This window comes from Hevea brasiliensis, chromosome 9 (genome assembly GCF_030052815.1).
Source record: "Hevea brasiliensis isolate MT/VB/25A 57/8 chromosome 9, ASM3005281v1, whole genome shotgun sequence".
Lineage (NCBI taxonomy): Eukaryota > Viridiplantae > Streptophyta > Magnoliopsida > Malpighiales > Euphorbiaceae > Hevea > Hevea brasiliensis.
The window spans coordinates 97450451-97476360 of record NC_079501.1 but is presented as its reverse complement, the minus strand read 5'-3'; the positions used below and the strand labels follow the sequence as shown (position 1 = coordinate 97476360).

General features: G+C 34.7%; 2 protein-coding genes and 1 pseudogene across 3 annotated transcripts; 2 read left to right on the top strand and 1 right to left on the bottom strand.

Annotated features, from left to right (window-relative positions):
• Positions 1-1210: 1210 nt before the first annotated feature.
• On the top strand, positions 1211-12823 carry LOC110639346 (vacuolar protein sorting-associated protein 26A). Of its 2 annotated transcripts, none has more exons than XM_021790249.2 (12): positions 1211-1381; positions 1804-1869; positions 1974-2048; positions 2380-2454; positions 2555-2627; positions 4661-4705; positions 5910-6021; positions 6997-7063; positions 8571-8615; positions 9521-9576; positions 11947-12122; positions 12390-12823. In XM_021790249.2, exons 2-12 carry the CDS (start codon positions 1867-1869, stop codon positions 12566-12568), a joined length of 906 nt encoding a protein of 301 aa, XP_021645941.2. In that variant the 5' UTR covers positions 1211-1381; positions 1804-1866; the 3' UTR covers positions 12569-12823. The 2 variants fall into 2 exon arrangements, with proteins under 2 accessions (XP_021645941.2, XP_021645942.2); XM_021790250.2 differs by having other exon boundaries at positions 1373-1520.
• Positions 12824-13823: 1000 nt separating this feature from the next.
• LOC110639353 (uncharacterized) lies at positions 13824-23253 on the top strand (annotated as a pseudogene).
• Positions 23254-23261: 8 nt separating this feature from the next.
• Positions 23262-24988, bottom strand: LOC110639352 (rhodanese-like domain-containing protein 14, chloroplastic). Its single transcript, XM_021790261.2, has 5 exons — positions 24544-24988; positions 24303-24442; positions 23966-24104; positions 23788-23890; positions 23262-23606 (listed from the first exon to the last, which is right to left on the bottom strand). The coding sequence occupies exons 1-5, from the start codon at positions 24767-24769 to the stop codon at positions 23492-23494; spliced, it is 723 nt and encodes a 240-aa protein (XP_021645953.2). The 5' UTR covers positions 24770-24988; the 3' UTR covers positions 23262-23491.
• Positions 24989-25910: the final 922 nt, after the last annotated feature.

Sequence of the window (25910 nt, the reverse complement as noted above, 5' to 3'; positions counted from 1 at the left end):
TTACATAAATGCCTATGAAAGACTCATTATTTGTAAGGAGTTTCCTTGAAGCTGCTAGCCATAGAAAACCATAATCATTTGAAGTCCCTTCCACTTCTGGACAAAATTCCATAATGGATCCTCATTAGCACACTATCCCTCCATAATAAAATGATTAGTGAAACCAACACTAAACATACTCGAAAAAGGACTTTGCCCAGAAAAACTCCATCCTCTTCTTGGTTCATCGAAGGAGGCGCCACTGTTGATAAAAAGTATATTTCTTAAATATATTAATTAAATAATATTAAAAATTAATTAAAATTAAATTTAACACATTTTAATTGTACAATTACAAAATAACTAAATAACATAATTCAACCATATTTAAAGCATTTTCATTTTTTTTTAAAAAGCACTTTTTTTACTTGTAACTTCAAATGAAGCATACGTCATGATTGATATTAATAAAATTAGAGAATTATTTGTACTAATAATTTAAATTTTTATATTTTTTAATTTTAAAATATGAAAATAAATAATGTCTTATTTTTTTATTAATTATTTAATATTTTATTTTTTTTATATTCACTAAACTTTTTATCTATCTAACTTTTTTCTATAAAAATTTCATAATAAAAATAAATAAAATATAGTAATATAATATGAATATTGATTAAAATTATGGAATTATTTGAAATTAGTTTAATTATATATTTTTTTATCATTTTAAATATTAAAATTTTATTATGTCCTCTTAATATATTAAAAAAATATAATACATTTAAATATTATATTTACTAATATTAATATTAGCCTTAAAAATAATATTAATAATATAAAAAAGTATAAATACAATACAAAAGAAAAAAAATGCAATATATAAAATTATAGATAAATGTAATAAATATATATTAATATATTATAACATATATATACATAATTATAATTTAAAATAATTGAATAATTAATTAATAAAAAAATTAATAAAATCAAATAAATTATTATATTTTATAAATAAATCGCCGTTTGAAATAATTTCATAATTTATATGTAGCATCGGGAAAACCGTGTGCTATATATGTTTATAAAAGATAAATTTAACATTGATTAATTTTCTTGGAAGGTAATAATTTTATTTTTATTGTACTTTGTTATCCTTTTCCCAAATATCCCGAAAAATAAAACGACACACAGGGAAACACAACGACATCGCTTCGATTATATCGAATCAAACGATAACGGTCAAGGACGTGCGTTCTCCGTCAGATTCCGAAAACAGCGTAGGGATGGAGTCATGAGCAGAAAAACCACCACCGTCACGACGACCATCACACTTCTCTGCGATCGTATACTCCAATTTCTCCCCTCTCTTAACCCCAAAAAGCTCCATATTGAACAGGTTAGTTCTCTCTTCTTCGCCAAATCTCCACTCTCAGATGAGCAAGCTAGGGTTTACTTTCTTTTTTCCTTTTCTGTCCTTTCTCTCTATGCTCTGGATCTCTCTGTCCTCTGTTCTTTCTCTATGCTAATATCTGAAGGTATGGTGATCTGTTTCCTAATTCGAATTGCAATTTCAATCTAATTTCTTGATTTCCTTTGGTCACAAATTTGTTTTTCTTCTGCATCTGTGCTCATTTTCACATGATTTATCAGTAAATAATAGCTTATGATGGTAATATTTTCTATATGTGTAGTTTTAGATTATGGTTTAAATAATCTGAGCTTAGTTTTGGCTATGCAGTTGTTTTTTAATTTGAAATTTGAGTTTTGATTCTGTCATTTGCAAAACACTAACTCAGGTAATTTGTCCTTTCGTTGCAGTAATACTGAGTTTTGCAGGCGTTATCATCAGTACTTTAGGATTGGGCTTGGACATTAAACAACATGGTGAGGTCTCATTGTGTTTGTAATTATTATTTTCTTGAAATTTCTTTTTCTGGGTTTATCACAGTTTGTAAGCTGCTGATTTTTTCTTCTTTATTTTACCATAGAATTACCTTATTGGAGCTTTCAAGCCAGCCTGTAATATCTCCATCACATTTACTGATGGGAAAACTCGTAAGCAGGTAACCTACTCAATTTTTTCCTGTGCACTGTAGTTTTGTTTCATATTCAGTTGCTAATGTAGTTTGATAAAGTGAAATGAAACATAAAATAAATCTGAAAATTAATGCACTCACTGTGTAATTATGCTGTGGAATGCATGTGTAGTTTTGGGAGGAAAAAAAAATGGATTAACTTGTGGATTCTACTTAAATAAAAAATTGCAGTTGCTTTAAATGTACGGAATATTAATGTGCTGTAGAAATGGATCATGCTTCGCAATGCTTTAGGCTGTTTCTTAACGTATTTGGTTGACATTTCTAATGATGTTACTATCTTTATGTCTCTGTATAGGTTCCGATGAAGAAGGAAAATGGTCAGACTGTTATGGTTCCACTTTTCCAAAGTCAAGAAAATATTGCTGGAAAGGTGCTCTGTTTGATAGTAGTGTTGTTTATGTTATTGATTGTGGTAAAACATCAAGTTGGTATTGTTGACATGATGCTTTGAACATTTTTCATTATTTTAGATTTCAATAGAGCCACTTCAAGGGAAGAGGGTTGAACACAATGGCATCAAAGTTGAGCTTCTTGGTCAAATTGGTGAGTTTACGTTCAACTTCTCCTCATGATGAATTTCTCAGTAAAGGGATGGGCATATGGTTTCTAGAATGCTTTGCATTTTTCTCTGATATCTTGTGTAATTCATGCCTTTAATAAATTCTAGATACTTTTGGGGGAATGTATTGTTGATGAACCAATTGTGAATGTTTCCTAACACCTTCACTCTTTTAAAAAAATTTTTTTTTATTGCTCTAGTTGTGTGTGGATTGAAGTAGAATTTACTAACAGAAAGAAGGGGCATAATAATTACAAGGAGGATATTTAAAATGCATTTAAAAGAAAAAGGAAAGATAAATGAAGTAATGCTTTCTAATCTCTTTGAATATCATCAAGGGAAGCCCCTTTAAAATCCCTATATTTAAAAAGAAGTTAGAAAGATAATCCATCCCATAAATTTTGGTTAAATAGAACTTGTCATTGAAATAATCTTGCCATTCCACTATAGCAGCTTATCCAAATGACAAGAAGTTCAACATATCTTGGAGCTTTTTAGCTGCCTCTTGAAAACCCTATGATTCGTAAGTAATAAATCTCTCAAGCCTCAACGTAGCAGGGCAAAGCTTATGCTTTTCAGCAATTCCTAAAAAGTTAATTTCATATTTTCAAAGATGTGTAAAAAGAGGCAATGCTGAGACATGCTAATTCTGCAACATAAAACCCATACTTGAAGAGGATAGAGATAGTGTCTTATTAGCTCACCTCGTCTACAAAGGTGACCGCACAAAAACCTTAACTTTGGATGGTACTTTAGCCTCCCAAATAAGATTTAGCTCAAATCAATTTGACAAAGCCTTAATTCTACCCATTTGGTATTTTGGTATTAGCTATATGGACTAGGGCAGTGGCGGAGAAAGGGGGGGGGGCCCCTAAGGGGAGCCCTCCACACAAAAAAAAAAAAAAAAATCATAATTTCCTTAGATATATGCTTAAAAAAATATTTTATTTTAATTATTGGCCCCCCAAAAATAGTTTACATTGTTTTATCATGATATGTGTTGTGACATATTAGAACCATTTATTTTCCTTATGTTGGCCCCCTCAAAAAAAATTTCTGACTCTGCCTCTGGACTAGAGTGCTCACTGTTTTAGCTGAACTATGAGTAGATTTTGTAGGCTGAATCAAATTGATTTGCTCGACAAATTATTGAACTTCAACTGGTCCAAAGTCTTCAGTTAACTGATTTTACTGATCGGTTTGCCAGTTAACTGATTATGTTGCTGCTCTAGGAACGTGCCATATTCACTCAACCTAGAAAACAAGAAATTGTGCTTTCATAGTGTCTCTTGCACTTGCCCACCACTTAAAGTTACTAGAAAAATCATAATTGCATAAAGCATGCAAAAGTCATGAGTTCCGAAATAGTAATAACTAATAAGAAACTAAATTTGAAATTATGGTTCGGATTCTATTTTACAGAATCTGATTCTTTTACATCATATATTGTCTATCTATTTAGTTCTGAAATAATAATTAGAAACCAAAAGTATCAGATTCGTTTACATCCTATATTTTTTGTCTAATTTAGAAGAGACCACAAAGACAAAACAGTTGAGCCTCAACTTAATTTAACTTAATTATGCTTCTATTCCATTCTGGCTCAGATAACTGTATGAATCATTTTCCTTTATTCTACTTGGTTTAGAATTAAATCCATAAAAGATTTAATGCTGCTAGTCCTTCTTTACTAAATTCCAAGTCATCTTGGGTGACCCGGTCTTTTAAACTACCTGGAGTCTTTTATGTTAGATGAACGGTTGTTAAAATATGTTTGATCATATTCATGAATCATATTATTTTTCATTCATGAAGTGTGCGAGAATGGTTTTCAGTTTCACCAACAAAACCATCTGTGTGTGTCTAGTTGATCGAGCTGCACTATTTTTACCACAAGCAGTTGTGTTGATTATCTGCATTCAGTTTCAGTAATTATTGTTTTATTGCTTTCAAAAGATTTAAGACCATTGCGCTCTTGTGTAGTGAAAATTCATAACAACTTTATGCCACTTTGCAGAGATGTATTTTGACAGAGGCAATTTTTATGACTTTACTTCCCTTGGTGAGTATGCTATGGCTTTGCAATTGCTTTTATGATATATTTCTTTATGTTATCTATTCATTTTAGGAACTTTATTTTGACTAATTGAAATTTTTTTCGAATCCTAGACTGGATTGGCCAATTAACCAAAGAACCTGACAAACTGTGAACTGACTTTTAATCTTACTTGGGTTACTGTTTTAGTTCCTTATTAAAGCCTGGGCTATCATTTTGGCCAAGTCAGGCAGTAGCAATTAGGAAACCTTGTCAATAATTTTATGGTTTCTATTTAACATGAAATAGATTGAGCATACATTTTTATGGGCTTCAAGTTTGATCCTTCATATGCTATCTATTGGAGAAAGGGATACTAAGGCAGTGAGGCCCTATTTAGGGCTACTATTAATTGCTTTAGGTATCTTAATCCCAAAAGCTACTTGCTTTTCTTTAAAGCATTTGGGAGTTTTTCTTTTCTTTTTTTAATCTCTAACAAACCCTAAATTATAATTTTGTTTATTCTTTAATCTCTTATAATTATTATTAACTGGAAAATTGTATGCTAAATATCTTGTTGTGTTTTAGACACACACACACACACACATACACACGCACACACACACACACACACACACACACACATATATATAAAAGAACAAATCTTACCTTGAATTTCCTTTCTTTCTTTTTTCGTGTATGTCTATTTTCTCCTATTTATCTTTACAATAAAATTGATTTTTTATCACTGAAAAATGTGCATTATATACAGCTTCTTATATATTATATATAAATCTCTTACATTGTTTATTTTTCTAGAAACGATCAAGAATTTAATAAAATGTTGAATTTGGCTCTTGGTTCTTAAGTTTGTTCTTAGTTGAATTTCTAACAGCTGACCTCTGTCCTCTTTAGTTGATTGACTAGATTGATGTTTGAAAAATCAATTAGTTGTTATCATCGGGAGTGGAGGTTAGGAAAAAAGGAGGCAGCAAAAATGGCCTAAAATTTTTATTTGCTTTTGCTTATAGTTAATGACCATTGTCATTCATCATTTTTCTTTTTAGAGATCTAAACATATCCTGTTTTTGCAATTAGGAGTGAATTTAAATGTTAATTTTAGCTCCAATTGTGTTTTGAACTTAAACATTGGCAAATGTTAAGCCTATGTATTTTGCAAGAGGAAAAAATGGTTTTATTTTGGTCATGATTCTGTTTCTCTTTCTTGCAGTGCGTGAATTGGATATTCCTGGAGAAATATATGAAAGAAAAACATACCCATTTGAGTTTTCTACGGTAGAAATGCCTTACGAGACATATAACGGGGTGAATGTGAGGCTTAGGTATGCAAGTGTTTAGCTTTAATGTTTCATGGTCTCATGTTTTGTGGACCAGCTGCAGTTAGTTTGTTGTTACAAATCAGTTTATATTTGATTCTGACAGTTTGATATTACATAGAGCTAGTTTTAGATTCTTTCTGGCATCTGGATTGGCGTGAAGTTCTTCATAAACATTGTTCCTTGATTGTTAATGGTTTCTTCTGCTGTTGGCTGATTTTTTCACTCCTTCCTTGTCTAAGTAGATATCTATTGTTGAACTGTTTACTAGAAGTACCAATAAATTGTAGTAGCTGCTTTATTATTATTATTATTATTATTATTATTATTATTAAGGTCTGCAAAGTGTGATTTTATTCTGGGTATTGCATGATTTTACAGTAAAAACCTGTTTTCACTCATTGCAATAATCTAGGCCTGAAGCATATTCCAAGAATCTTTTACTTTATATGTTGGTTCTCAATTAATTCTGTCTCAATCATATTTCTATCAAATAGCTTCATTGTGCAAAGATTTTTAATTTAATTGTTTAATTTGAATTGAATTTAATTATTTAATTCAATTTCTTTTTTATTTGAAGAATATAATTCAGTTTCTAAATTTGTAAGAATTTAGAAATTGAATTGAAAATATCTTCAATCCGTTCTGTTGCTTAATCGATAATGTGTCATCTCTAAGGTTTGGTCCCTACCAGTTCCTTCTATTGTGCATTGGCATCGGTTGTAATGACATACTGGAAGGAAATCTATCTCTACTACCACTCTGTTTCTTAGCATCCTGTACATTGCAATTCATAAAGATCAATACAGCGAAAGGGGATCACTGATAAGAGTGCCCAAATAAAAATAGGAATCTTTAGCCATTTACACAGTGCTTATTTTGAAATTCTAGAATAATGAAGTCTTTTGAGATGGAAAAGGTAAATACGATGCTGTAATAGACTACTCGTGTCACAACAGTGTGTCATTCTCTTTTTAACAGGTATGTTTTGAAAGTGACCATCAGTCGTGGTTATGCAGGAAGCATCATTGAAAACCAGGACTTTATGGTAACGATTTTGCTCTCTCTCCCTCCTCGCACTTATACTCTCAATGGTTGATGCTTTTCAATTTCTGTAGCAGATGTTGGCTTGTCTTTTACAAAAAGCACAGATGAAGTTCTGCCTCATTGTTTATCAGTTGATGTGCCAGTACCTATGGAAGAGGGTACTGGTTTGGAATTTGCAGTACCATTTTGAATCATTTTAAGTAAAGAAAAAAGGCCTAAGTGAACAATAAAAACATGACCTCTGCAAATTATCAATTTTAGCAATTTTAGCAAATCCTTTTAATTTATCAATTCTACTCTCATCCTTTAAGATTGGTTGCAATTTTATCAATCAGTTTTGTAAAATTCAAAAATATATATATATTTTATTTCCGAATCAAATAAGATATTATTTATAAAAAAAATGTATATTTTTAATTAAAATTATATTTCAATCCTTTTCTCTCCTTTCTTCCTTCCTTCTCTCTATCTCTCTCTAAACTTGGCTGCCACTTTAGTAGATGAAGAGACCAACTACCACTCTCTACCCAACCCATGAATTCCCTGCACCCATCCATAAGTTTCCTTTCAATTCAAAATTCCATGGGAACTGAATTCCCAAGCTTGCTATCTCATTTTCTGTCCTCTCCAAGACACCACAACGCTGAACTCTGATCAACTCTGCCCCTCCGAAACACTACAAGATTCTCAAATCTAGCTTTGATGCCAAATCTCATCCAAGTGGCCGTCACTCTATCCGACTTCATCAGGAATCTCCTCAATCTTGGCTCTGCAACCAACCTCGGTGAGCAATGAAGATATGCTGAGGATTTTTTCATGATAAAGTATGAACTGGGAAAGTTTTATGGAAGAAGGAATGGTAGAGTGTTTTAATGAGCGGCATCTGGATCTTGATGAATTAGGCTATGGAATGGCTCTCAGGTTACAGATTTGAGGGTTGAGAGAAGGCAAATGCCCTCAGAAATAAGAACCTCAACAATTCTAATGTCATTGTGATACTTTTTCCTTTGCTTACAGAAATGATATTATTTTTGTCTGAGATGTTTCTCAGTTCACACACTCTGGAGTCCGGAGTGTGGAGTGAGGCAATCATTGGTGTATTTGATGGTATCTTAGTCTGGTCATTAGTTAAATTTTTGCTTTGGAGCTGTTGTATAATTAAATGTTGATTACTTGTAGAATGATTTTGACTAAAAAATTAATATTTTATATGATGCAATGATAAAATAACATTTTTTTTTGTCAATTTGAAATTACTTGATAAAATTGAAACCAATCCTGAAGGGTGAGGGTAGAGTTGATAGAATTAAAAGATATGGATAAAATTGATTATTCACACGAAAGTAATGGTTTTTTTCATTAATTAGTCCAAAAAAAATCCTACGTCATAGCCGTAGCTGTTGTGTGTATGTATGTTTTGAATAGAGTAGTAATTTTTTCATCCTGTTCCGCTGTCGCTACATAGCATCTCTTCTAATATTTTCCTTGACATCATTGTCATGTATCAGGTTTGCAACTATTCTCCACCTCCATCAATCAACAATAGCATCAAGGCAAGTGCAGCATTTTTATATTTGTAATGTGAACCTGGGTTGCGGTATTCATTTCTTAGTTTGCCATTGTGATGGCTATAGGTGGACAGTTTCTGAAATTTAAAAAGGAATCAACAAACTGGTATGATAAGTCCTTGGAAGATATCCTCTTGGAAACCCCATCGCGCTCTCCTATAACCATTGATCCTTCTGCCACAAAATGAACTTTAGAAGCTTGATGAAATTTCATTTCTTATTGTCATGGATTTTCCTTCATAGTCTTGTTGAATAACATTTTCGAACTTACAGCTTTAGAATCCAAACCTAGAAAAATTCTAAGCATGACAACTTGTTAAGTTGAAGTTGATTGAGGAAATTATAAGTTCCCTAAGGGAAAGTAAAAAATGTAAAAAATATATATTTTCCTCAATTTTGATTAGTTGGCTAAAATTGTAAACAGTTTCTTATATTAACATAAAATAGCAAAAATTAAAAGATCTGTTTAAAATTGAAAAAAAAAAAAATTTACAACCCTGGCCCCCCAACCATTGCCACTATAAACTGTTAGATACACTGGAATGCTAAGATATTTAGTTAAATTCATCTAATTTTTATTTTTGTTGTTTGGCTATATTTGTAGAACAATTCACAGTAGCAGTGTTCTGTTTGGTCTGATTTAATCTGCTTCCGTGACACCATTTTCAATTTTAAAACTGTTTCTGTTACTAAGATTTTTGGTCTGACTTTTGAAGTACCATATTCATGTAGAGTTGGGAAAAAGAAAAAAAGAATTGGCTATAATAGAAAAAAAATGCAGGGTTAAAATATTTTTTGGTACCCCATTGAAGTGACATATTCCCATGTAATGCAAAATAGGCAATTATTATGATATTGTTGATCTTTTTTAAATCTAATGAATTATGCAGATGGAAGTCGGAATTGAAGATTGCCTACATATTGAGTTTGAGTACAATAAAAGCAAGTAAGTCTATTAGTGAGTAGGCTTTTGACCAATCTCTTCTTGATCTTTTATGCTCTTGATTAGGCACCAGTTATCCAATTTGTGGCATATTAAGATCTGAAAGTAACAGGTCTTTTGTTTATTGGGTTATTGATGTAGAACAAACGAGAACAAAGAACAAAATGAGTACACTAATCCTTGGAAAAGAGAACTAATTCTCAACAATTTTATTAATCTCAATAATAATCATAGTCTAAAATTTGTCTAATAACAATAGAAACCCTAGTTCTTATTTATAGAATTAGGAATTCCAATCATATTAGAATTTTAGAATCCTAATTGAATTCTAATTAGGAATACTAAGTTAAACTAAAATAAATTAGGAAATAATAAAATTCTTAAATAAGAGACCTAATAAGATAAAAATTCCTAAATAATAAAACTCTTAAATTTCCTAATTTTACAATGAGAATAATTCCTAAATTTTATCTTTCCATACTTTATTATTCTCCTGTGGTTAAAAAAAACTCGTCCTCGAGTTTTGAAATGTTAAAGGATCAAGAACCAAGCAAAGAGAACACACAGTACAATCTTCGTGGATGATAGCAATAAGAATAACTTGAATAAGTTTGCTCTCTCTTTTGTTTTCTTACAAATATCTGGGCAAATAAAATCAATTAAAACAACAATTGAGACTTGATTAACTTTTTGCTCTAAAATGAACTCTTCGACAGGTGAAGGCTCAACAACCACAATTTTGGATTCTTCAATTTTTATTATCTGCTTTGTAACTTGGTCGTCTTCAATTACAAGTTGCTCTTCTTCAATTTCATTTTCAACTTGCTTTTTTTGTTCTTCAATTTCAAGTTGCTTTTCTTGCTCTTCTTGTAGTTTCTTTGCATTTTCAAGACTTCTGTGCTTTTATATTTTCAATACTTTTTCTTGTATCCAACTGCTCTCTCAATTGAAACGTGTGTGCTTCTTTCCATGCTTTAAACTCTTCAAGTCCTTTATCTTTAACTTGTAGATGAGTTTTTCGAACATGGTATTCATTCTTACGTTCTTCAAGTGTTTTCTTTGTATATTGTAAGATTATTTGTATATTTTGACTCATCAAATAAACTAAAAGGAGCATAATTAGGACCACCATATAAACCTATCAAATAAGATATTTCATCAAGCTATTCATAATATCCATCAATCTCAGTTTGTATTCCTTGAATTGTATCCCATAACTCATCTAGTTGTAACGATGAATCATTAAAGTAATTCTGTTGTCCATTATCAAACCACATTATGATTTCAATTTAAAGAAGCATACCTTATCGAAGAAAACTGAAATTTCAGCAATTTAGGAGTAATAATCTAGCAGATTCCTTTACCTGACCCAATAGATTTTTGTAGCTGTGAAGTCGGACAGCAATTTTGACAGCAAAGATAGGTAGATTAGCCACTGGAGAAGGGCCGAGGACGATCAGATGGCCAGAAAATTTGAAATTCCAGCAGGTTGATATTCGGGCTGAAATCCGCCCTAATTAGATCTGGAGTTCCGACCAATTTCTAGCTACCAGAAGGGCAACTTTGGACTTGCCATAGGCTGACGAGTATTCTCATAGTGGTGTGGAGCTGTTCTGATTGTCGGATGGTGGCTAGTGAAGGAGTAGGTTGATTGGTACTGCTTGGTTTGCTTATCGGTACTTCTTAGTTTCTTTTGAAGACTCTGTTTCTAGTTTTGTAAATTTTTTTTTCAAACAATAACTAAGGAATTTCGAGATGAAGAAGGCGAAAGCAGAAGGTTTGAATGTTTGCAGAAGCTTTAGGTTGAAGTTGGTCTCTGATACCAAAATTGACGTAGAACAAATAAGAATAAAGAACAAAATGAGCACCAATCCTTGGAAAAAAGAACTAATTCTCAATAATTTTATTAATATCAATAATAATCATAGTCTAAAACTTGTCTAATAACAATAGAAACCTTATTTCTTATTTATAGAATTAGGAATCCCAATCACATTAAGATTTTAGAACCCTAATTCAATGCTAATTAGGAATACTAAATTAAACTAAAATAAACTAGGAAATAATAAAATTCTTAAATAAGAAACCTAATGAGATAAAAATTATTAAATAATAAAACTCTTAAATTTCCTAATTTTACAATGAGAATAATTCCTAAATTCTATCTTCTCACACTGCATTAGTTATACTGGAGTTCCAGCTGCTCATGCAATCCAATGTGCCTTTATCAGAACTTGGACTTGGCATGACCTGGCTGATATAGGGTGTGTCATAAATTACCTTGGTGTGGGAAGTGCACGACTTCAGTTTTATGGTTTGTAGCTTTGGAAGGGTACATCTTTTCTGCAGCTCATTGGAAATTAAACTGTACAGGTACCATCTCAAAGATGTGATCATTGGCAAGATATATTTTCTTCTTGTAAGAATCAAGATAAAGAATATGGATCTTGAGATAAGGCGCCGAGAATCAACAGGAGCAGGGGCCAATACACATGTTGAAACAGAGACACTAGCAAAATTTGAGTTGATGGACGGAGCTCCAGTCAGAGGTAAGTTTGGCATTCCTACTGACATTTATTGAATAACCTAACCAAAAGTACAACTGTATATGCAAATCAAAGAAATTCATTATGTTACATTGTATGCCCTTAATTAGTTTATATAGATCCCAAGATGGTACAGGTCCCAATTTTCAAATAAATTTTGATTATTTTTAATTTGAGTAGTCTGGTTGCATGCATTGAAAAATAGATGGGATGTATCCTTGATTTCCATAGCAATGCAGCAGCCTTACTAGCATTTGCCCATTGGCACAGGTGAATCAATTCCAATCAGACTCTTCCTTAGCCCTTATGAACTGACACCAACACACCGCAACATTAACAACAAATTCAGTGTGAAGTATTATTTAAACCTTGTCCTGGTTGATGAAGAGGATCGACGCTACTTTAAGCAGCAAGAAATTACAATATACAGGTTGCAGGACAATTCCTGATTAAGCATATCATCCCATTCCCATGAGAAGAGTCTAGAAGATAATTGCATTGTGACACATTGTAAAATCTTAAAGATTAAAGATTTAAATTGTTGGAGCAAGGGTCCTGTTTCTTGGATCGGTCTCGAATGTCTTTGTATACTTGCACAGTCATTGCCTTGACTTTACAACTGCTGAAATTATGTAAATTCGCAAAGTATGGGTTGTGAAAGATCTGGATTTTCTTTTACGATTAAACAGCTGATTATGACTTGCCATTGCCACGTATGCCTGCTGTCCCAGCAAGGCTATGACTTGTTTTCAGCTTTAAGACATGATTACAGTTTTTACCTGTTTTTATTGCCCATCTGATATTTTTCATGTTGTCCTGGATTTTCTTTGTCCCTGAAACATTGTCATGAATTGAGATATGCAAATCAATTGCCAAATAATGGGTCTTGTCTGCATTATAAAATGATACCTGTTGGTTTTTTTTTTTTTTTCTTTTTTTTTTCTTTTTTTTCTTTTTTCTTTTGCATCTATCTGCAAATATATGCTGCTGATTACAAAATCCAACAGGTGTGGATGTTAGACCTGGCCAGCAGATCGGTTTTGGTCTTTGGAACTAGGAGTTTGGGATCGTTACTGATTTGGTTTTGGTTTTGGTTTTAATTTTAGTTTCAATTTGGTCTTGATTTCGATTTGATTTTAATTTCAGTGTTTTTTTTGTTTGCTTTGAAGTTTGAAACAACTGAGTTGTTGAATTTTTCTTTTCAAAATTTCTTTCTTAAAAAAAAAAAATCCAATTTGAACTAGATTAAACTGATAGAGAAAATAGTCTATTTTAATTATTCATAAAATTTTGGGTCAATTTCAATTTAATTCAAATAAATCATTTGGAATTTATAAAATTTTAACAAACAATTATTAGAAAAATTCTTGTCATTTTATAAAATTACATTCTAATTAATATATATATATTTTTAATTTTAATCAATTTTATGTAACTGATCAAATTGGTTAAAATTGAAATAATTTTTTTTTATTATTATTATTTTTCTCTTTGAACTACGAACCACCAAGTGAAAATGTTGGAGAGTAAATGAAATTCTCACTCATTTTTCTATTAACTTTTTTTCTATTAACTTTCGATTGTAGGGAAGTTATATATTTCTAAGAAGAGAAATCAAGAATGTTAAATATCAAAACGGCATCGTTTTCGTATTAAAGCCTTTCCTTTCCTTTCCTTTCCTTTCAATTTTATGCGGGGCGGTAACCAAGGGAAAGAAAGTCCTCTTATCACTGCGCTCTGAGCGCAGACGCGAGGGAGAGGGAAAAACATGTTAGCGGTGCGCGAGGCTTAAGCCAGAACCTCAAGCTCTCCATTCTCTACAAACATCGTCCCTTAACAACATTATCTGCAGCAAAGCGAGTGGGCACTCACGATGGCACCTTTCACTGCGACGAAGCTCTCGCCTGCTCCATCCTTCGCCTCACTAATGCCTTCTCCAATGCTCAAATCGTCAGTACAAGGGACCCCCAGGTATTCTTTTCTGTTTCATTTTCATTATCTATTTGGTTCCTGAGAAAACGTTCCATTTTCTCATTCCTTCTTTTTTTTTTTCCAATTTTTTTATTTAACTTTGTTAGAAATTTTTCAGGTGCTGGACTCGCTTGATGCGGTGCTTGATGTTGGAGGCATGTATGATCCAAGTCCACATCGTTTTGATCATTACCAGAATGGATTTGAACAGGTGTTTGGCCATGGCTTCACCACTAAACTTAGTACTGCTGGCCTTGTCTATAAGGTGATTGACTCTGTTCCGCTCTTCTGTAACCAAAGAACGCAAGACAAAAAAAAATGCAATCTTTTTTGGGTTTTCTTCAAACTTTTATTTATCAAATAAACATGGCTTGGAAGATGAAAAAGGGGTTATGATATTATAATTTACTGTGTACTTCTCTAGTATCCAAAAGGAGAAACAGGTTTCAAATTACTGGATAAAAATTCTCTCTTTTTATTTTACAAATTTTTAGAAGGTTCACAAGTATTTAGTGTTGCTATGAAACTTAAATGTTACAAGTTACCAGATTCGCTCAAACCCCCTGGGAACCGCGATCTGGTTCTCCAAAATGGAGGTTCCAGCGAGAATAAAAAGGAGAAAGGAAGGAAGAGAGAAAGAAAGAAGAAAAATCAAAAGGCATGCACATGTGTAAGCAATAGGCACAAGAAGAAGAAGAAGAAGAAGAAGAAGAAGAAGAAGATAAGTCGCAGAAACGAAGAAGAAGATGAAGAAGAAGGAAAAAAGATATGCGTTTAGAGAGACTAAATTTTGTAGGTGGAAGACTTGTCAGTGGGTTGGTAATGTTAGGTGTCAGTATATTCTTTATTTTTGGATTGTAAATGAATAGTTTATTGAGAAAAAATTAAAATTACTTCCATAAATAATTATTATTAATTATTTATTATATTAATTATTTAAAATTGTATTATTTTAATATAATAATAATTAAATAACTTTTCTTAAAAAAATAAATGAATAATTTTGAATTTTATAAAAATATATATTATGTTAAAAAATTATCATATTAAATTAACATTTTAATTTATAAATGTAATATGTTAAATAAAATTAAAAAATAAGTTATTTATTAAATAAATATAATTAGAATATCTTAAGTCAAATTGACATATCAAATAAACGAATTGGGAATCGAATTAGCGTACCAATTAAGATTATTCCTTACGAATTCTATATTTCGTTTAGTGGGGGTATCGTGTACCAAGCACCCGTACCACGTGTCACAGCGGAATTGTTTCACTACCCCAAAACTACTCACAATCGTGCGGCACTTGTCCACCACAAGTCAGCCTCTTAAAGTCCCTAGGACCACGGTAACAAGTTTTCTCACCCAAAACTCACAATGGCCGAATCACAACACAAGCAACCAAAGCACAAATAACACCCAACACAAACACGCACAACATGCACAGGTAAAAAAAAGGTAGAAGGAGAGAAAGATGATGCAAATGACTCTTGTATTGCACTTCAAACGGCTGTACAATTACAAATGGTGCATCTTTCGCAAATCTCTTTCATGTGTTTACTCTCACCTCTCACCTCTCACCTCTCTACATAAAATGGGACCAAGTCCCTTTATATATAAGAATCGGCTGCCTATCATGATGCCCAATGTGTAGCCAGCTTTGAAGCAATTCAAAATATTTCAAATTACAACAATAAAATAATCAAAGGAGAGGGAGTAGGTAGTGTGATGGACATGAGGAATCGGCTGGAGTTGCCACATCACCAGCGGCAATTGCATTTGAATTGGTGGGAGGGAATTCTTGGCGCCTCACCATTGGTCCTACATGGCTGGCCCACTCCACACACCTCACATGGGTGGCACTCCTCCAAGCTTAACGCTGCATGGTTTTGGCCTCCCTTCATGCACGTAAATGTGCTTTGTCCCATTAGCCGCTTCACATGCACACCACTTAGTGCTTAGGTCATCAAGGTGCACTCCATGTCCATGTAAGTGTTGGCTCTTCTTGCTGTTGCACATGGTTCCCACTTGGTAGCTTCATGGCCCATTTTTAGTGGCTCATTTCCACGTCCATGCATGTATGCCTTACGTCTCACTCACAAGACTTCACATGCTCTCCACTTCGGCCATTGTGGTCACCATAGTGCGTCCTCATTGGTGCACTTCCCATGCACATGCAAACAGCCTCACATCCTCCTCTCCAATGTTTCGACTAGCTTTAGTCCCATGCACAAAAATTGGTCTCATGTGGGCAACCTTCAAGCAGAAAATTATTGGACATTCGGGAGTAAGAATTTTAGGGGTGACACTCTCCTCCATTCAACCTGGCAACACCCCCGTTGCCTCAAGTTGGTACTGTCTTACAATCTCCTCATGCTGCCACAATTTCAACTCATGTTTCCAGTTAGTTTCCTCAGCTCCACGCCCCTTCCATCTCACCAAATATTCTATGTCAGCGTGGTATGGGTTTAGGAGACTAACATGGAACACTGAATGACACTCCAAATGTGCGGGCAGTTTCACACGGTAGGCAACATTTCCGACCCGTTGCTCTACTGAAAAATGTCCCTCATACTTCTTCAAAAGTCCCTTATGCCGCTTGCCATGAGTGTGGTGGAACATCCTCACTGACACCAAGTCGACTTGTTGAAATTCTAAGTGCCTTCTCTTGGTGTCGGCCCACTTCTTCTTCTTCGTAGCCCTAGCCAATGAGGTCTTTGCAAGCTTCACCTTTTCTTTCCAATCCTTAGCAAACCTGAAAGTAGTAGGGTTATGACCTTTATAAGGGATCATTATCGTGTGTGGTGTGAGGGGCTACTGTCCCATAGCAACCTCAAATGGGCTTGCTCCTGTTGCCTCACTCCTTTGCAAATTGTAGGAGAATTGGGCTGTTCGGTAGGGCACACCTGCGGGTGGTTTGGCACTGGGCAACAACTCAATGGGGTGGTCCACTTCCCTCTTGGGCGGCATTTGTTTGGGCAACTCCTTAGGCATGACATCCTTGAATTCTTGCAATACATTCTGAACCTCATGAGGCACCTCCACGGCATGAACACTCTCTTCAGCTTGCAAGGCCACTAAGTAGGTTGGTTCAGCCCTCTTCACAACTCTTGCTAATTGTAGGGCAAACAGTGTGCTACTCCTAGCATTTTCTCTCTTCAATGGAATGGTAAATGCTCCCCCATCTTCAACTATACACAAGCTGTTTGCAAATGGTATTGGGATAGCCTTCACCCTATCCATGAAGTTCATCCCCAAAACACATGCATAGTCATCCATAGAAACAATAGAGAAGTCAATGGAACCAGTCCACTCACTAATTCTCACAGCAACCTTGTTGGCTACGCCATGCGTGGGAGTAGGTTGAGAATTTATTGCCTTCAACCAACCAACCTGCTTGTGGTAAGCAATGCTAAGCCTTTACGCCTCCTCCAGCTTCAAAAAGTTGTCCGAAGCCCCAGTATCAACTAGAGCTTGAACTTCATTCTGCCCTATCTTGAGCTGCGCAAACAATTTGCCCTTGTTGGCCCTCTTATTCTTCACTTGCTTGCCCTTAGTCAATGCTGCCAATTGCAAAGAACCCATGCCATCAGCCGCGTTCTCTAGATAGAATTGTTTCTTCAATTCCCTTTTGAATTCATCTCACGTTTTAATGTTGCAAGTAACCTTCTCCATGTCGGTCATTCTTCTCCTCCACCAAACCATGTTACTCTTGGCCAAATAAAGTGGAGCATGGTCCACTTTGGGCACATCATCCTCAACTCCAAGTGCTCTAAAGTATTGTTCCAGCCCCCAAAGGAAATTGTCAATTTCCCTAGCGCTTCTTGCACCCTTGAATGCGCTTGGCTTGGGTATTTCAACCCTTTCCATAGGGATAGTGAGAGTGGGGTGGGGGTTGGTTCCAACTCCTTGAGCCACCAACCTCCTAAGCAACACCATCTCGCCCCTAACATCTTTCTTCTCCCCATTCATATTTTCTACCTCTTCTTTAAGTAGCCGGTTTTCCTCCCTCATGGTGGACACTTCCTCGGCATGGGCAATTCTTAGGGCTTCACTCTCATTAGCCACCTTGTTAAGGGCTTCGTTGAGGGCAGCTTGTAACACATCTCGGGTCTCATCCATCCCTTCGACAAGCTCCAACAATCGGTTCTCCAACTCTTCGAACCTTTCATCCCTGTTGACTAAGTGAAGTTCAACCTTGGCCAACCTAGTCTCAACATCCCCTATCTCTTCTCTCGCCCGAGAGGGGTCTCTAAACTTAGCCCGTTCCTTCCTTCTTGTACCAGCTGCTTGTCCCTCCATCACCGAAGTACCAGCCTCATGCACTTGGTCACCCGAATCAGCCATTTTGCCGAAACACTCCACAATGCTTTGATACCAACTGTCAACTGCCCACAAGGGCTTCATTGAGGGCAGCTTGTAACTCATCCCGGGTCTCATCCATCCCTTCGACAAGCTCCAACAACCGGTTCTCCAACTCTTTGAACCTTTCATCCCCGTTGACTAAGTGAAGTTCAACCTTGGCCAATCTAGTCTCAACATCCCCCATCTCTTCTCTCGCCCGAGAGGGGTCTCTAAACTTGGCCCGCCCCTTCCTTCTTGCACCAGCCGCTTGTCCCTCCATCACCGAAGTACCAGCCTCATGCACTTGGTCATCCGAATCAGCCATTTTGCCGAGACACTCCACAATGCTCTGATACCAACTGTCACGGCGGAATTGTTTCACTACCCCAAAACTCCTCCCAACCGTGCGGCACTTGTCCACCACAAGTCAGCTTCTCAAATTCCCTAGGACCACGGCAACAAGTTTTCTCACCTAAAACTCACAATGGCCGAATCACAACACAAGCAACCAAAGCACAAACAACACCCAACACAAACATGCACACATAAAAGAAAGGTAGGAGGGAAAGATGATGCAAATGACTTCTTGTATTGCACTTCAAACGGCTGTACAATTACAAATGGTGTATCTCTCTCAAATCTCTCTCAAGTGTTTACTCTCACCTCTCACCTCTCTACATAAAATGGGACCAAGTCCCTTTATATACAAGAATCGGCTGCCTATCATGATGCCCAACGTGTGGCCAGCTTTGAAGCAATTCAAAATATTTCAAATTACAACAATAAAATAATCAAAGGAGAGGGAGCAGGTGGCGTGATGGACATGAGGAACCGGCTGGAGTTGCCACATCACCACCAGCCATTGCATTTGAATTGGTGGGAGGGAATTCTTGGCGCCTTACCATTGGTCCCACATGGCTGGCCCACTCCACACGCCTCACATGGGTGGCACTCCTCCAAGCTTTACGCTGTATGGTTTTGGCCTCCCTTCATGCACGTAAATGTGCTTTGCCCCATTAGCCGCTTCACATGCGCACCACTTAGTGCTTAGGTCATCAAGGTGCGCTCCATGTCATGTAAGTGCTGGCTCCACTTGCCGTTGCACATGGTTCCCACTTGGTAGCTTCATAGCCCATTTTTAGTGGCTCATTCCCACGTCCATGCATGCATGCCTTACGTCCCACTCACAAGACTTCACATGCTCTCCACTTCGGCCATTGTGGTCACCATAGTGCACCCTCATTGGTGCACTTCCCATGCACATGCAAACAGCCTCACGTCCTCCTCTCCAATGCTTTGGCCAGCTTTAGTCCTATGCACACAAATTGGTCTCATGTGGGCAACCTTCAAGCAGAAAATTGTTGGACATTCGGGAGCAAGAATTTTAGGGGTGACACACGACTCGCGAGTATCACGTTCCTAGTAACTTGTCGGTGGAAGTAAAAGAGTTGATTGCTTTTATTGTGTTGGCATTTTGCACTTGTCCCACTGTTTTTTGTGGTGTGATGAGTGACAACTTTAAAGTATGTCAATCTTGTGTTTTTCTTGCAATCTAATGAATCCTTATTCCCCTTCAGCATTATGGGTTGGAGACAGTCGCGAAAGAGCTTCAACTGGATGAGAGACACCCAAATGTGCATCGGTTATTTCTAGCAGTCTATAAAAACTTTGTGGAGGTAGCACATGATTTATTACTTTCTGAACTGCACAAGTTGAATATTATTTGTCCCTTGAGTATGAACAAATAAATGATGAAATTTTTTTTGGGTTCATGTTCCAAATGTGGCTCCCTTTGTCTTAGTTTGATGACAAATTCATTCACATAAGATAAATGAGAGGGGGAAGAGTTGATGAATCTGTGATTGTTGGGCTAAGGGTGCTGGAATGGTGGGTATAAAGATAGTAACAGGCAGACTGTAAAGCTGTAGGTTGTGCTTAATGTGGTCAAGTTGGTGGCATTATTAGTGATTGGACAAGATCTAATGTGGTGAGTACATCATATTTAGATTCAATAATTTTGTAAGCCTTTTTTTTTAAATGAATAATATCTGAAGGTTTCATAATGATTTCAGAGTTCTATTAAAAAATGAGAGAAAGGAAGAATTGAAAAAAGCTGTAAGCCTCTAATCCTATGATTTAGGACCATTAGTTTCTGTTTTCTGGCTTTACAGTTTTAACCCAGCAACAAGCTTATGTTGATTCCCTCTTGCTTATCTAAGAACATGGTCAGTATTTGTAATAATTCATATCTGCCGAGAGCCACTCAATTACAAGAAAAAGGAAATAAATGATCAATCTGCTATCCGTTAATGATATACAGTGAAAACTGAAATCAGAATTTTATGGTTAAATGTGTTTGGGTAAAGGTGGAATCTTTTCAGAGAAACACTTGGTGATGGGACAGGAAATTATCCCTTTTACCAAGTTTAAAGTGTAGTAGTGATGGACATGGACATTTGGCAACCCAAATAAGATAAGAAGACAAATACAAAAGAATGAAGTTATCAACAATGTGTAGTGGGGAATTTTGCTTGTCTTAATAGCAAATTTGCTAGTTTACATGCTACCTGTAATAACTGAAATAAAGCTTTGAATCTTTTGATTTTTTTAGCCATGATAGTGTTCAGAATTCTGTGTGCTCAAAATTTTCTCAGTTTCTTACGTTTTGAAATAACATAAATCAACAGTTTTTATTGTTTAAGGACTTCTAAAATGTGTGGCATATAAAATGCATAATCCGTCCCCACAGTCTTATGCCCATGCTCACATTCTTCATATGCTCTTAATCTGATTTCTTTTTTATTTTATTTTATTTGACTTCATCGTTGATGTGGCAATGCATGTCTTGGAAAGTCTGTTTGAAGTTTTCTTTTGTTATCAAGTGTGTTTACCTAATTTTATTCAAATTTTGCTTGCTGTATCAGGCAGTTGATGCTATTGATAATGGAATTAGTCAATATTACTCAAATCAACCTCCTAGATATGTGAATAATACAAGTTTATCTTCTAGAGTGGGAAGATTAAATCTGGCTGGATAGATTCTAATCAGTCTTCAGAGAGAGAGGATGAAGCCTTTGAACATGCAATGGAACTTGCCAGCCATGAATTTCTGGAGGTTTGATATTTACAATGTGCTATATTTACTTTGGTTATGTTGTGGCGAAATTCTTTAATTCCCAATCTTGCTGCCAGCTTACCAGGAAGAGAGTTTAGCATACTTCTGATGGAGAAATAAAGAAATTGATTATATGAATGCATCAAACATATGTTATTAAGATCTTCTTAACAATGTTGATGTCACAGAGTATTAATTTTCATGCAAACTCGTGGTTACCAGCTCGGCCAATTATTATGGAATGTCTTGCATCAAGAGAAGATATTGACCACAGTGGAGAGATCATGGTGCTGACTAGGTCTTGCCCTGTAAGAGAATATTGACCATATTGTTAGCTTCATTGATAGCCTCATTGTGTATCTGTGAGATTTTATGAACAGATGTCTCAAAACTGAATATCCTTACATATCCAACATTTTTATGCTGAGCCTCAGTACCAAAATAATTGGATAGTATATATGTGCTATGGCCAATTTTTCTTTGGAAGAGAAGAAAGAAAGAAAACTCGGATTTTGACCTTTGTATATTTAATATAAATTAGACAAGACATAATATATAGCTCAAATAGACTATTTAATTGTTTCGTAGTCACTGATTAGAAGTTTAATTGCATTGAATCTTTCTGACAGTGGAAGCTCCATATATTTGAGCTTGAAGAAGAAATGAAGATTGATCCTTCAATCAAATATGTTATTTACCAGGTACCTATCCTCCACTTTTATCTTTTTGTTGCCAATGCCATCAGATGCAGGTGAGGCCACGTGTGAATAAAGCACCAATTATTGTACTCATTGAAACCCGCTTAATGCTGAGCTTCTCAAACCAAAATTCTCAGATATTCACTTGACATTTTTCCTTGCAATAGAGGTGCTCATTTTTGTTATGCATGAGTCTTGGTTACTTGGTTATCTTCTGGCCTTTTCAACATGTTTTGTTTTGAATACTTGTACCATCTGCTGGATGACAGGAGTGAAAATTGGCGACTACAAGCAGTGGCAGTCTCACCTGATAAGTTTGAGAGTAGGAAACCTCTACCACTTGCTTGGAGAGGTTTAGTAGATGATGAACTTTCTGAGGTGACCGGGATACCTGGCTGTGTTTTTGTCCATATGAGTGGATTCACTGGTGGAAATCGAAGTTACGGAGGTGCTCTTGCAATGGCAAGGGCTTCTTTAAAGATTTAAAGCACACAGCAGTCATTATCATTGTGAGAAAGTACTGCTACATTGACTATCTGGAAGCATTAAATGGTGTGCCTCCAAGACCTGCCATGATGAATTTGAATTGCTTCTTGGACCTGCCTGCACTTTTCAAATATGATTTTATGGACAATTTGGTGGGAATATTGGCAGATCTATCTCATGTAAATCTTCTCTGGAAGCCGTGCATAATGTCACTCCTTAAATTGTTTTGAAGAGATACTTTTTCGATCTTGGTAATTGATAGATTTCTAGAGCATTCGAGTGAAAATTTATTCTCTGTATCAGAGACCATATCCTTACTCTTATTGACAAGAACAGAATCAAATCAGTGTACTTGAAATAAGTGAAGCCCCCATTTTTTTTATTGCATCTCTTTTAAGAAAATGTCTTTGAAACACAATGGACAAGGTCCAGAAAAAGATCATGGAGTTGACTGTTAAACTTTTCCATTTTAATGTTTGGTTATTATGCCATCTTCAATGATATTGTTAGAATTATATTAAGGTTTTTCAATGTTACCATTTCACATGCATTCTAATTATATGCAGATAAACAATGTAAGACAAAAATTTTAACAGTCTTATGAGATATTAGCATCTCAAGAGGAGCAAAGCTCAGTCTTGATCCAAGATTGTCTCAAATCTTTGGACCAAAATTAAGTCAATGCACTAATCATCTTCACTGGGAAAGAACTTGAGTCTCTGTAGAGGCACTATCTTTAAAACTGATGATGCTTTACTCTTCAGAAACTGTTGGCAACCCCTCTTTAAACCATGAATAAAGGCCTCCTTCTAAGTGGAAGACATTTGTGTATCCATTAAGAACTAAAAGGTAGGCTGCTATCAGGGATCTGCAAGAAGTAGAAAAAGTAAAGCCTTTTTATATCCTTGAGGTTAATGCATTTAGCATCGAAGAAAGCATGTTGTGTTTACTGAAGTCATCATCAGGATTGTGAGATTATGAAATCCTAATCAGCCAAATAATAATAATAATAATAATTATAAAAAAAGGAATCAGAGAAGTGGAAGTACCTAGACTGTTGACCTTCAGGGAGACTTTGGGATGGTTTTGTTGTACCCCCAGCTGAGCAAGCCACTATTATCTTTGCATTTTTATCTATTTTTGATTCCACAACTGCAAGCATAAACTAAATCACCACTATTTCTAGACAATCATGGAAAAAAAATTTTCAACAAATTAGAAGCATACTCTGTAGAAACTCAGGGTTTTCTTCTGTGCCTGCAAAGATGCCAAAAAATGCAAATGCAGCTCTCCTAGCAATGTCCCATGCGGTCCACTCCTTTATAAGCCTATATATTTGCACATTTATAGCACCTGGTGGATGAGCCTGCAGCACAGCACGCACACACACACACACACACACACACCCATATCAAATATCTCTCTCCATGTTTATAGTAATTGAAGGTGATTTTTGCTGCAATGGGAAGGGATGGTTGCTAATTCATATGATCTAAAGGTCAAAGTTCATCAACAAGTTTTAGCTCAGTTGTACTGGAGTTGTCTTCCGGGAAAGCAGACTAACCTCTTTGAACTCTGCTTCAGGCCGGACGTCAAGAATCACAAAATTATTCTCTTTCTGAAGGCGCAGAGCTTCCTTTACATCTACACTCCTTACCTTTTTCTGCAGAAGAAGCTCTCTCTTAACCTTCCATTCTTCTTCAGCTAATCCCTCCAAGAGAAGGATAAGTAATCAAGTTAAGAAATGCCATTGGAAGTCTCTTTAAACTAAACCTGAGTTGCTTAAATTAAAGCAAATTAAGTACCTGGTGATTTTGCAGGTTTTGTTGCTGCATTCAGGACTTTCAGGCTCCTTGAAACTGTCTGGTGTGAGGACAATCTCCCCCTCACATACCCTTCTGTTCTGACAGCGAACAAATATGAACTAAGGTCTCGAACAGATTTGGAAGAGAAAATTAATGGTGATGACTGAAAATTTGGATACAAGGAAGAAGAAGAAGAAGAAGAAGAGAGTGTGCTGATTGCAGCCATTATTGTTTCTGTTTAGAAAAAACTTAAATCAGAGAAATTAGAATTAGCTGTGAAGTTCCTATTAGTTAAAAAAAAATGAAGAATGTCTGGAAAATATTGAGAGCTTGCAGAGGATATGAGTGGGACATATGCATCGGAGATTTTCATCTCCGACAAAAATCTCAACTTGTGGTTCATGTTCATGTGGGAGTCCTGTCATGTGGATTATGGATATTGAAATGGATCATTTTTGTTTTCCTCGTCTTGCAGCATAAGGAATTGTTGCAAGATACCAAGGATTTTTCTTACCGTTCCTCGCGATTTAAAATATAATTTATAAATAAATTATATAATTATATTTTAAATTTATAATATACTCAAATTAAATAAAAATTTTTTAAATGGCAAACTATTTATATTTAGGTTAAAAGAGTTTTTTTTTTTAATAATATCAATAATAAAATAATTTGAAAAATTATTTAATTATTTTGAAATTTTTATAATTAAAATATATTAAATTTAATTTTAAATTAATTTTTAATATTTAATAACTAATATATTTGAAAAATTTTTAGAGTAGTTTATGCTAATCTTATATAAGAGTGTAGTGTAATATATCTAAAAAATTAATATTATATTTAATTTAATTTAATTAAATAATTAAAAATATATCACTTACTTAATAAATCACTTTTTATTCTCTCCATCTGTTATTAAAAAATTAATATTTTAATTTAATAATAAAAAATTATTTAAAAGTAAATGTTGAGATTTCAATTTCATCCATTTACATTCACCTTATCTTAATATTAAAAAAATTAAAAATTTTACAACAAAAGTGTAATATAATTTAAATTTAAAGACTAAACTATAATAAAAATTCGCAATTTTATTATTTATCATATAATATTATACGAGATTTTTTTATTATTTATTTTTTTATAAATAATTAAAATTTAAATTTAAATTTTCATAATTTTGAAAATGATTTTAATATAAAAATTTATTTATTTTTAATAATTAATTTTTTTTTGTTGAGGCATTTTTTAATAATCAATTCTAATACTGGATAATGTATCAAATGATGATTAAAAATATAAATTAGTTTTTTAATTTCTTTCCAGATACACTTTACTCTTTTCCATAAATCAAATGAAGACAA

Excerpts from the sequence above, each read along its gene's own strand:
- LOC110639346 (XM_021790249.2), top strand. Across the intron at positions 2,455-2,554 it reads AAGAAAATATTGCTGGAAAG|ATTTCAATAGAGCCACTTCA; the intron begins GTGCTCTGTTTG and ends TCATTATTTTAG. Across the intron at positions 2,628-4,660 it reads TGAGCTTCTTGGTCAAATTG|AGATGTATTTTGACAGAGGC; the intron begins GTGAGTTTACGT and ends GCCACTTTGCAG.
- LOC110639352 (XM_021790261.2), bottom strand. The coding sequence starts at position 24,769 with ATGGCTGCAATCAGCACACTCTCTTCTTCTTCTTCTTCTTCTTCCTTG. Across the intron at positions 24,105-24,302 it reads CTGAAGCAGAGTTCAAAGAG|GCTCATCCACCAGGTGCTAT; the intron begins GTTAGTCTGCTT and ends GCTGTGCTGCAG. Across the intron at positions 23,891-23,965 it reads AAACCCTGAGTTTCTACAGA|TTGTGGAATCAAAAATAGAT; the intron begins GTATGCTTCTAA and ends TTATGCTTGCAG.